We start from the raw sequence: 12,310 nt of genomic DNA, 5'->3' as shown, positions 1-12,310 counted from the left end.
TAATAGGATTATGCAAAAACAATGTAAATGCCACAGTCCTTGCATTTTTATCATAACACTTAATACTGAAAACTCTTAGTTCCATTTCATTAAAATCACCAGAGATTTGAAATAACATGTAAGCAATATGTCAAACATAGAAAATATTGCCATTCATAAACTGTTCATTTCCAAAGAATATTGTGTTGAATCCTTATTATTTTAGGTGTGGTTTTGTTTTTTGTTTTTTCCTTCTAAAGCAAGCCTGACTGTGTCCTGGTGATGTATTCTCCAACAAAGTGGGTTTTATTGTATGTTTTTATATTTAAATAAAGTACATCTTTATGTGTATCTCATTGTACTCTACAAATATCAATTAATTTACCCTGCTTATGTTATCCCCAATTCTTAAAAGACGGAGTGCTTGCCTTTCATTACCTAGTAAAACAATGACTTTACAAACATGTACAACTGTTCCACCTGTATTCATTATCCCATTTTATTCGCCTGTTAAATGCATTCAAGTCAACAGAGAATTCAGTAAAAACAGCAGTAAAAACAAAGATCAATATGTACAAAAAACAATGGATGTTTTCTATGTGCTACTAATATGAGTAGAGTACACTCGTTACCATACCTGTTAACATACAAAGGATTCGTTTCAGGATACCCTGTGGATACCAAAATCCACAGATCCTCAAATCCCTTATATAAAAGGCCAGAGCATTTGCATATAACCTACACATATACTTTTGTATACTTTAAGTAATCTCTAGATTACTTACCAATATAATGTCTACATATCATTTTATTCATGTGGATTCAATACAGTACTCAGCACAGAATAAAGTTAAGTTTCGCTTTTTGGACCTTTTGGAAATTATTTTTTCCCCAAATATTTTGATCCACTCTTGGCTGAACCCCTGGATAATGAACCCACAGATATGAAGTCAATTCCATTTTCATTTCACTACTGGCATTCACCTTTAGTTCAGCATTGACTGAGAAATACTCATTCATTTGATCACTACATTTAAAGCATCAGAAACTATTCTTGGAGCTATAGATATACAGATGAACATCATCATGACCCTGACCTCAAACAGAAAATGAGTGTTTAGGTAGAAGGCAGAAACAAACCAGTTTAAAAAAAAAAAAAAAAAAAAAAAAAAAAAAAGGGTGAACTGAATTATCTTTCATTCATGGCTTTACATTTAATATTCTTCTCTGGTCTCTGTCCCAGCAGTTTGACCTGCAGGGGCTACATCAATAGGCTTTATAACTCTCTGCCCTCCTGTAAGATTCAGCCAATGCGGAACCATGAAAGGGATTGGAATGAAGAAGGGTGACATCACACTTTTTATTCCCCTGGCTTTCTTCTTAATGGTTCACCTTGGTTTTGAGAGACAGGACTAGCCGGATTTCCTAGGCCAACTGAGAATCCCTGAGCCTTGCTGGGAAGGTGACCACATCCACCTTTAAACACAGGGCTTGCAACTTAGCCCACATTCGACCAATCAGAGAGCTCACTAAAATGCTAATTAGGCAAAAACAGGAGGTAAAGAAATAGCCAATCATCTATTGCCTGAGAGCACAGCGGGAAGGACAAGGATCAGGATATAAACCCAGGCATTGGAGCTGGCAAAGGTAACCCCCTTTGGGTCCCCTCCCCTTATATGGGAGCTCTGTTTTCACTCTATTTCACTCTATTAAATCCTGCAACTGCACTCTTCTGGTCCGTGTTTTGTTACCGCTGAGTTTTCGCTGCTGTCCACCATTGCTGTTTGCAGCCACCCTCACAGACCCACTGCTGACTTCTATCCCTCTGGATCCAGCAGGGTGTGTGCTGTGCTCCTGATCCAGCAAGGCGCCCATTGCCACTCCCCATGGGGCTAACGGCTTGCTGTTGTTCCTGCTCGGCTAAGTGCCTGGGTTCGTCCTAATTGAGCTGAACACTAGTCACTGGGTTCCATGGTTCTCTTCTGTGACCCATGGCTTCTAATAGAGCTAAAACACTCACTGCATGGCCCAAGATTCCATTCCTTGGAATCTCTGAGGCCACGAACCCCAGGTCAGAGAACACGAGGCTTGCCACCATCTTGGAAGTGGCCCACTGCCATTTTGGAAGTGGCCAGTTACCATCTTAGGAGCTCTGGGAGCAAGGACCCCTGGTTAAAAGTTTGCCTAGGCCCTTGTGCTGAAAGTCACAGAGCCTATTAAGGTGGGTCTCTCTACAAGATTTCTTGCCAGATTCTGCTAACCATTTCTTCTCTTTATCCTTTCAGGTCTGGAGATAGAAAAAACTATGATATATTAACCATCCTTTCTACACTCTGCCCACCTTTGTATATAGTCTTTTTCTCCTTAACTGATTGCCCTCCATTTCCTGCTAGGACACTGATATAGTTTGGATGTATGTCCCTTTCAAATCGCATGTTAAAATGTGATCTGTAATGTTGATGTAAGATCAGGTGGGAAGTGTTTTGATAACAGGGGTAGATCCTTCATGAATGACTCTCCCCATGGTATTGAATTAGCAGGAGAGCTTCTTGTTTTAAAAGAGTCTAGCTTCTTTTTGCTCTCTCTCTTTCCATGTGACACACCTGTTGCCCCTTCACCTTCCCCCATGAATAAAAGTTTCCTGAGGCCTTCGCCAGGACCAGATGCCAGTGTCATGCTTTCTGTACAGCCTACAAAACTCTAAGCCAAAATAGGCCTTTTTATCTTAGTAAATTACTCAGTCTTGGGTATTCTTTTATAGCAATGAAAAACGGACAAATACAGACCCTGACTGATAGAGAAGACTTTATGTAACTAATGGGAATTAGAACCAGACCCTGTATAACAAAGAGGATTTGAGGAAATGATGTAGCATGGTGAAAAGATTTAAAGAAGGGGTGATGAACAAAAATACCACCTTAAACTGTGGCATCAGGATGGTACAAGGTGGATTCACATGACTGTAAGTGGTTAGTTTTGATAGAGTAGACAGTTCATGCTGGGAAAATATGGATGATAAGGCTGTAACTGTTACTTTAAAGCAGTAGTTGTCAACCAGGGGTAATTTTGCACCCAGGGGATATTTGGCAATCAATATCTGGAGACATTTATGATTATCAAGACTGGAAGAGAAGAGGAGGTACTGGAGGTGCTACTAACACCTGGTGAGTAGAAGGCACAGAGCCGTAGACATCCTGTAATGCACAGGTAGCCTGCTCTTAACAGAGAATTACTCAGCTTAAAATGACAATAGTTTAGTTTGGAATATGTGTACTATCCTTTGACTACTTGCCCTTCCATTACAATGCTGGCAGGCAGGGAAGTTTCATGCATTCATTTAGCAAATACTTACTAATTACAGATTATCTGCATAACACTGGGTGAAGCCCTGTGATACAAAAGCATATAAAAAGGAACACGGTGCCTAACCTCACAGAGCCTGGAACCAAATGGAGAAAAAAAAACACATTAATCAAACTATTAACAAAAGTTCATGTAAAGTAGAAACTGGGTAACTGTGGCCATTGAAAATACAGGAACTTAAAATGGGAGAAAGGGGAGGGAGTTGTTCTATATAATGAGATCAGAAAAGACCTGATATAGGACCCTAAAATAGTTTGGAAGTGTATCCCCTCCTGCAGGAATCCAGTAGGAATTAGGTAAGGCAAGAAGAAAGATAAATGCAGAGGAGACAATATGTGCAGAACTTGGAGATACGAGACGCTGGCTAACTCCATTCATGCTTGTAGAGTATTTTTACTTTAGGATTGCATTTGTGTTTGAAACTGTTTTATTTTTCCTCCAATTAAAGAATAAGTAGTTCAGAACTCAGAACTGTTTTCTATTCCTTTTAAAGCTTCTACACCTGTAGGGAATGCTTTATAAATGACCCTAATTATACTTGGCTCAATGGCTAATCATGCATAAAACTTGAGATCCAAAATTTAGACCCTGAAGTTATTTGGCGATTTCACTCATGTTGAAGAAAACTTATGCACATGTTGTTGGCGACAGTTGATGGTGGCAGTTTAAAAAAGAGCTGCCCAGGTCTCTTTAGATTTTCTACTCTAGTAAGTTTCATCTGCAATGGTTGGTTCCAATACATTGTTGTACAATATTAATAGACACCAGAAATCACGGCCTCAATCTGGCACACGGGTTGAAAGCACACTAAATGGAGAGTCAGGGGACCCGCACCGTGCTTCAGCTCTGATCTAATTACTCCACAATAATCAGAACCTTCCGAAAACTATGCATCCTGTTTCTTTCTGCTAAAGGTTTATCAATAACATCTTTATTTTACATATCTGAAGAAACAATGACACCATGTCTTTGAAACCACACAAAAAATATATAAGGTACTAGGCAAATGTAAAGACACACACACTTTTTGAAAATAAGAATTGGGAACTCATAGCATAAAAAGCATCTGCATGAAATTCAAAATGCAAAACGCTGGCCAACATCCAAAGAGAATAACAACTACAATAAAGTTGGCAACCAAGGCATGTGCCCTTGAAAGCAGAGTTTAGGCAGGAGAAATAAACTAAGTGATTCCTACTGTTGATACTGTGCCCAAGAAAACTATGGTGGAAAGCCTATCTGTGGAGCATCCCCAGAGGTTCTAGTAAATAAATCAGCACTGGGGGGCAACAAAGAGGCATGAAATTCCTGATGTGGCTGATAGCCTCAAATCAGATAACTCTAAGCCTGCTTTGTGATGGGTAAAGACAAAAAATACCCATTTTCATTTTTAGTCAGAAAAATGTCTCTGAGTGCTCCCTCAGCTGTGGTATTTTACAAAAATAAAGCCTCCGAGCCAGCCAAATTTCACTGCAAGGATATTCATCACAAAATATTTCACACATTTGTTTCAAAACTATGGAGATGGATATGGCCAATCCCTAACTGATTATTTAAGTTTACCTTTATCCAGCTTGGATAAAAACTCAGTGAGAGGAAAATGACCTTGTTATTTCCATGCATCTGCATTCCACAAGCATTGATCAAATGCATACTTGCTGCAGTGAACTTTGATAAAAACTGTGGAAGCAAAGATTAGGTGATTAAATAACTGCTAATATAAAAAGCATACTTAGGTGTAAACGGCGTTACAGGAGAATCAAGAGATCAAGCTTCTGCTTTTAAGTTCTGCCTAATATGATTGTACCTGTGGCTGGCAATTTATCCCTGCATACTTGTTTCTAATTATAAAAAGAGAATGTGGATTGGAATAAAATAATACTAGTAAGCACATCTGTAATTTATTATATGTCTGTTATGCACCAGTACTACACCAGAAGTTTTACATTCACCATTTTATTTAATGTTTACAGAAAATGTTTGAGATAGATACACATATTTAATGGATAAGAAAATGGGCTCAATTAACAGAGTGAAGTTAATAAATGAGAAAGAGGCAGACCTGAGATTGAAGCTCATGTTCTCCCTATCAGCTTATCCTTTTCCTGTTCAAGCATGGGGAAGTTGTTTGAACAAGATGTGTTCAACCTTACTATTATCGGGAAACACTCTTCACATGTACGGCATAATTCTGTGTAAGTCGTCATCTTTTCAAATGAAGACTTTTGGTTCATCTTCAGACAGTTTCCACTCATTTTCTTGTTTATTTAAATCAAACACTTATTCAGTAAATGATGGTTAAAAAGAAACATGAGAAAATATTAATTTCACTATTACTAATGGTTCTAGATGCATGAGTCTATAACTTTGTGAGAAATATTTGAACTTTCAACTCTTCTTCAAAAGGTACCATATTTTTAACCTTGAATGTTATACACTGAAAGAAGTGAATGTTGAGTTGATAAATTCTCTTGGTTTAATTTCATACATTTACAATTTAAAAGCCAAAGAACAAGGGGAAGGTTGTAACTGACACAGTAAGTCAATTAGACTGTTACAAAGATTAGTCATAAACAAGGAATGACTTATGGAGATGTGTTCCACTTTCATTACCATTGTCCATTCTTTCTTGGAATTAAGTCAATATAAGAGTGCAATATTCATAGCTATTTTTGACACTCCATTGACAATTTTAACACTATGCACAAGATTCATTTCCGTGCTACTTTTCAACCTTTTTTCTCAAAGATGCATAAAATTATATGGTAATCTAAGTATTAAGCTGAAGAGATAATAACTGACATTTCAGATCTAATAATGCATGGTTATAAATCAGATAATTTTATATCTCTGCAGATATATTAATCTAAAAATCCATTTGAAGCAGTGGGATTTTAATAAGGATATTCATATCAAATTATTCTCCTAGGCAAATCTCTAGCTATAAGCTAGTTTAAATCCTGTGTTTGTGTGTGTGTGTGTGTTTAAATTATGAGAGAAAAAAACTAAGGAGAAAAATTTTGATAATGAAGAAAAATGCAGAACACATACTATCAAGACTTTATTGATAGAATTTCAGCAAGTTATTCTATGCCTGATAAAAGGTCATATTCAGAGAGCCATATTCATGAAGTTGAATTAACTTCTATTTTCAAGCTAACAAAATACTAGATTGGACCATTCCCATCAACTCCATTAATTGCAGGAATTTGACATTTTGCACATATAATCAGTTCTACAATTTTGGCTGAATTCATCAATCTGTTTAGTCAAATAAATTTGATAATTTAGTCAAACTTATGTTATTTAATTTAATGAAAAATAATGGTCACCTCGGGTTTTTTAATAACTGATGAAAATTATTTCCATTAATACACATAATCTCTAAAGACAAAATAAATATTAGTATAAGTATATGGAGAATATGGGACAAAGAAAAGAGTAGAAAAAATACATGAAGACAAATTCATTCCATAATGTATTCAATATAGGCTAGAGATAAAGAATTTAGTTCTAAACTTTTAACAGATAGTGTTAACCAGGAGATAGGACCAGCCACATAATTCAATGTCTTTATGGTGTAAGTTAATTGATTGCCTGATTAAAACAAAATATTTCTAGTACTAGGACTAATAACAATTTTTCTTAAAGGAATAATGCATCCATAATGTCCCCCAAAACATCTTTAAAGTATACATTTTTTGTATACTAGAACATACCTGATTTAAAAAATTTGTAAACTAAGCATTTTACACAAAACTATAGCACAATTTTACTAATGTACATAGATGTAAAAATGTGACATAAAATATAAGCAAATCAATTCTAATAATATATAAAATAATATCAACAGGAATAACAGTAGCAAAGATTTCATGCCTGGTACTGTTCTATGTGTTTTATGTATATATGTATATTAATTTACAATAATCTCTAGGAAAAATTATAATCAGTTTTAAATGGATCAAAAAATATATTCGGTATGTTCAATTGAGAACCAGGGTTTAGCTAGTATACCCTTTGAGCTTAAGTCCTCTGTGCAATCTCTATGCCTTTCACTCTTTTTCAGCTATTTTACAACTCTGTAAGTTGTAGAAAACTGATAACAATGCAAATAATTCTTGACTATATAAATGCATAAATTTCATCGGGTGGAATGCAATTAATTATTGCCCTGTGGATAGACTCATTTGACATCCCTTTGTAAATTAATTTCTGCCTTGCTTGTTGTCTATATGTGGAGCACTTCTAACTCTCCTTTGAATCAGTTGTGACATCTTGCTAAATCCCTCATTAATTAGTCAATTAAAATTATTGGCAAATGTTCATTGGATATTTATTTGAGAGTGAGAATTCTACCTTTTTCACACACACAAAAAATCCTAATTGGGTTTATACATATTTAATCTCCAGGAGAAGCAGGCACACTCTTACATCCATTTTACAGAAGAGAAAGCTGAAGCATATAGATGGTAGTAACTTTCCCAAGACTGTTCACGTAGTAAGTGGCATGGCCAGAATATGAACATCTGGATTGTTAGGTTTATCTCAACATGATAATGTTTAATATTGTAACTGATAGAGAAACAGATTAAGAGAGAACAAAGATTTAATCACTGCAAGATATGCAAAAAAAATTCCATAAAATTTTATATTTATATCTTCCCACATCAATCAACCAAACAACCAATCTCTCCCAGCAAATGGAGATAAAGAAACTGGGAGCTAGCATCATGTTTTAATGTTTACATATTAGAATTATTTCATTAAGTAAGAATGTATCAAAATCCTACCATCACACAAGTTGACATTATGCAAGAATATACAGGCAGTACATTCAGATGAAAAAAATAATTTAAGGGTTGGAATAAAAATGTTATTTACTGACAATTTGAGATCTACATGGACTATTCTAAGGTTTTTCAGAAATATGATGTAAGAATTAGTAGGCGAGTTCAGCAAATGTGACAAATACAAGGTACATTTTCAATAATTAGTAGCATTTTTAAATATAAGTAATGAAAATTAGAAAAATAAAATACTAAAAGCTAAAATCTATGTTAGCAAAATAAAATACATACTTATAAACAAATCTAATAATAACATCTGCCTCTATTAAATTACCAAATATTGAAAACATAAAAAAAAAAAATCCAGGTTATTGAAGTTATTTGGTTACTTAAAATATATGTCAGTTCTCTAAATTCATGTGGAAAAGTCCAAAAATGAAATTCTTAAAACAAACAAGCAAACAAAAACAAGGAGAGAAGACTTTGCCTAATGTGTTTGAGGTTTTGTGTAATGCTATTTTTTCTATAGTAATGAGAACCATACAGTATTTGTGCAAGAAAGAACAGAATACAGGGTTTAGATGCTGACCAGCATAAGACTGTGTTATATTTTAGAGGAAGTATCAGAAATTGCTGAGAAAAAAAAGAATGTTAATAAATATTGTTGAAGTAATAGGTTTTCTATCTGAGAAAAATAAAATAGCATTAGATATCTTCATTAAATCACATACAAAATAAAGTAAAACTGTAAATTAATTAGTAGAAAATATGAAAAAGACTGACTTAAAGACCTCAGGATAGTAAAAGATTTCTTAAATCAGGCTCAAAAGGCAAAAATAATGCACAAAATAATGAAGATATTTGTACAAAAATAATACACTTTTTTTTTTTAAACAAAAGACTGCAAAAATAAAGTCGAAATTCAAAGACAAGTAAAAAAACTAAGGAAGATATTTCCAGCATAAAAAAGAAAAAGGGAATGGGCAAGGAACTCACATAAAAATCAGTACGAAAAGGTAATATGGCAAAATATAAAATAAACGTAGGATATGTCTAGGCAATTCACATAAGAATAAAATGGAATGGTCAATAAACATATAAAGATGTTCAATGTCAAGCATTTAGAAAAACGTAAAATAAAACCACAATGAACACCACTTTATTCTCTATCAGGTTGGAAAAGGAAAGGAAGAAGTTTGACAATAATAAGTGCTGCCAAGGATATGCATTGACAAGAAACTCTCAGACTCTGCTGGCAAGATCATGAATTTTTACAACCACTCTGGAGAAAGATTTGTCAATATTTTGTATGTAATACATATGCAATTATCAATTCAAAAAACAGTTATAAAAGATTCAGTGAAATTACTATCGAACACTTACATTCATCATTAAAATGAAAATAAACCTCATAGTTGAGTAACGATAGAATAATTCACTGTGGCCACTACTTGGAGCATCAGCATAGATAATTTGTTTGTAAAACATCCACTTAGGTGACTACATTGTTTAAACTACCTGTCGATTTTGAAACTACCATTCAGTTACATAATGCAAGGCTATTATTTAGTGATAACTTTGGTTTTAGAATAGGTGGCATGCAGCCCTTCATTTTTGCAGAAAATAATTAACAAAGTCAGTTGGCTGTTAAAGCAATTAAGTTGGTTGAGTTAATATAAGAGAATCAGTTAGGTTAGGCAATGGTGACCCAAGACCTTTCATGGAATGAAAATTGAACCTTGGTGGTAACTTGAAAGGAGACTCACCATTAATTCCAGGGAAAGAAATATGGAAAGTCAAGGGAATTGTCACATGGCCTGGAGTGTAAAGATTCATAGTATCTTCTGTTCTCACATTGAAAGTAAGCAGGGGACTGACTGAAAAGGCTTAGACTCAGCCTTATCATGCTTCTCTTGTTGCCTAAAAACTAAATTCATGTACTGGAAGTAAAAATTAGCATCCCAGCCAGGCGCGGTGGCTCATGCCTGTAATTCCAGCACTTTGGGAGGCCGAGGCGGGCAGATCACGAGGTCAGGAGATCGAGACCATCCTGGCTAACATGGTGAAACCACGTCTTTACTAAAAATACAGAAAATTAGGCGTGGTGGCAGGTGCTTGTAGCTGAGGCAGGAGAATGGCATGAAGCCGGGAGGTGGAGCTTGCAGTGAGCCGAGACCTCACCACTGCACTGCTCCCTGGGCGACAGAGCCAGACTCTGTCATAAAAAAAAAAAAAAAAAAAATAAGGGGCGCTTCGGACAGGGCACAGGTGCTGCCCTAGACTAGTTTTCTGACTAGTTTGTACCCTTTTCCGGCAGGGCACAGGTGTTGCCTCCGTGACCTCTCACCGTTGTCTATGAGTAGTGGAACACTAAGAGAAATTCCTGGGATCCTTCCTGGATCATTGGAAGAACCATCTGGACAGGTGGAAATAAGTATATTTACAAATGGATTTGAGCCAGAAGCCTGACTATCCTCTTTACATGGTTCTTTTTTGTCTTATGGTTCATGAGTACAATTAGAATAGCTCATCCAAAATCTGATGCTGATGTCTAATATATATATATTAGATGATCACCTTATATATATATAAGAATAATATATATATTCTGATGTCTATCTATATATATTAGATGATCACCTTAAAGACATATATGATTATCATGGCTTTTTCAAACATGATTTTGAGAACCAGAATTACAAAAGTAAAAGTAATATTAATGCTATAAAACACACATCTCTTCATATAAAATCTGGAAAGTATGACACACCAGAAAGTAATACTTTTACAAAAGGTTAAACTCTACTACCTACACAGTAATAATTATTTCTAATTGGAGGGTGGCTCTGTGAACTTCCTGTGTCTCTAGGTTGAGCCTAAATTGCAGGGAGATGTTCGGAGGGACAGGAGGAGAGCCAGGTGTGACGTCCAGTACTGGAGAGCATACAATGGCAATTAAAGGACAAAGAAAAAGTCCATTACCATCTGTTGTTATTGGGATTCTCTCGAATTAACACCACCTTTCTGGCTATGTTTCTTAAAAGTCAGCATAAAGGGTAATCAAATTCAAAGAAACTTAAGAAAAACTCAAGGATAACAAGGAGCAGAGAGAATATAAGTAGTGTGTGAGGTTAGGAGATGCAGATTAAAAAGTAATTAAAAATAAAATAAATAAGAGTAGAAATAGCAAAAGCAAACAAAATGTCATATAATAGATATGTTATAATTTAGAGGATTAAAAGAACAGAAAATAAATCAATGGTAAAGTTGAAATGAAAAAGTTAAATATAAAAATAAGTGAATGTAAAGATCCATGGCAAGGATTTAAAAGTATTAGAAATAAAGAGGATTGAGGAAAGCTGTATTTAAATTATCATTCAAACAGTGGGAAAATGAGATACATAGATGACGAAAACAGAGAAATAAAAAGATTACCAGAAGCAAACAAGGAGTGAGAATTTCTAAAAATTCTTGCAGCTGTCCAGTTGTTTTTCTTGACAGATACCCTCACCCCTAATGTAACGGGCAGAATTTAGAGACCATAACCAGCCAGCTGCACACACTGAACTATCACTTCCTTCAAGGTCAGGCTCATAAAGTCACTATCTGAAGTGGTAAGAACATTATGTTTTTAATACAAAGCCACAGGTGCAGTTTCTGGGTTACAAAAGCAACCATCAACAACTCAATTTGGTGTTGCCTGGTCTTCTGTGTTCTATTCACAGTAATTATTTGGAATGGCAGTTTGAACTGCTCTTTACAATAATAAGATGGTCAACATGGTCAGGTTATCACATGACTCACAAATATAGACAGCAGTGAGAACGCCTTCCTGAAAGGCTTCACTCAGTTGCTGAGCAATTTTCTAGGGAGGAAAAGCTTCCATGAATAACCCAGGGGAAATTATATGCTCCCCATTCAACAGACTTGCTGGATTAAGAAGATTAAACTTTGGATCCATAAAGTGTATAGACCCAAGATCTACAGGAACTAAATAAAGACAGAAATTTACTAATCATCTGTAGCTGAAAACAGGGGTGCCAAATCAGACTAGAACTCAGAGGTCCTTCCACATCACTCTTTCTATACTGTCTGACTGCCTTGTAAATATAAAAACAATAGATGCTACAGGAATTTAAGGCAAGATAGTGAACAAGTTCTGCTTCAATCATAGATAG

General features: G+C 35.3%; 1 protein-coding gene across 4 annotated transcripts in view; it reads right to left on the bottom strand.

Annotated features, from left to right (window-relative positions):
- The window catches only part of LOC105499326 (Ras like without CAAX 2), a 384,381-nt gene that overhangs the window by 82,364 nt on the left and 289,707 nt on the right, over positions 1-12,310 (bottom strand). Inside the window, exon 5 of one of the 4 annotated variants that reach the window (XM_011771894.3) lies at positions 10,450-11,066. The exons of the other annotated variants lie outside the window; for them this stretch is intronic. Within the exon in view, the coding sequence (XP_011770196.1) occupies positions 10,998-11,066 (69 nt within the window). The 3' untranslated portion in view covers positions 10,450-10,997. Of the gene's footprint in view, positions 1-10,449; positions 11,067-12,310 lie in introns of those variants that run through there. 4 annotated transcript variants of the gene reach the window in all.

Source organism: Macaca nemestrina, chromosome 19 (genome assembly GCF_043159975.1).
Source record: "Macaca nemestrina isolate mMacNem1 chromosome 19, mMacNem.hap1, whole genome shotgun sequence".
Taxonomy (NCBI): Eukaryota; Metazoa; Chordata; class Mammalia; order Primates; family Cercopithecidae; genus Macaca; species Macaca nemestrina.
Note: the sequence above shows the minus strand (reverse complement) of the source record. Positions and strands in the feature narration are given on the sequence as shown.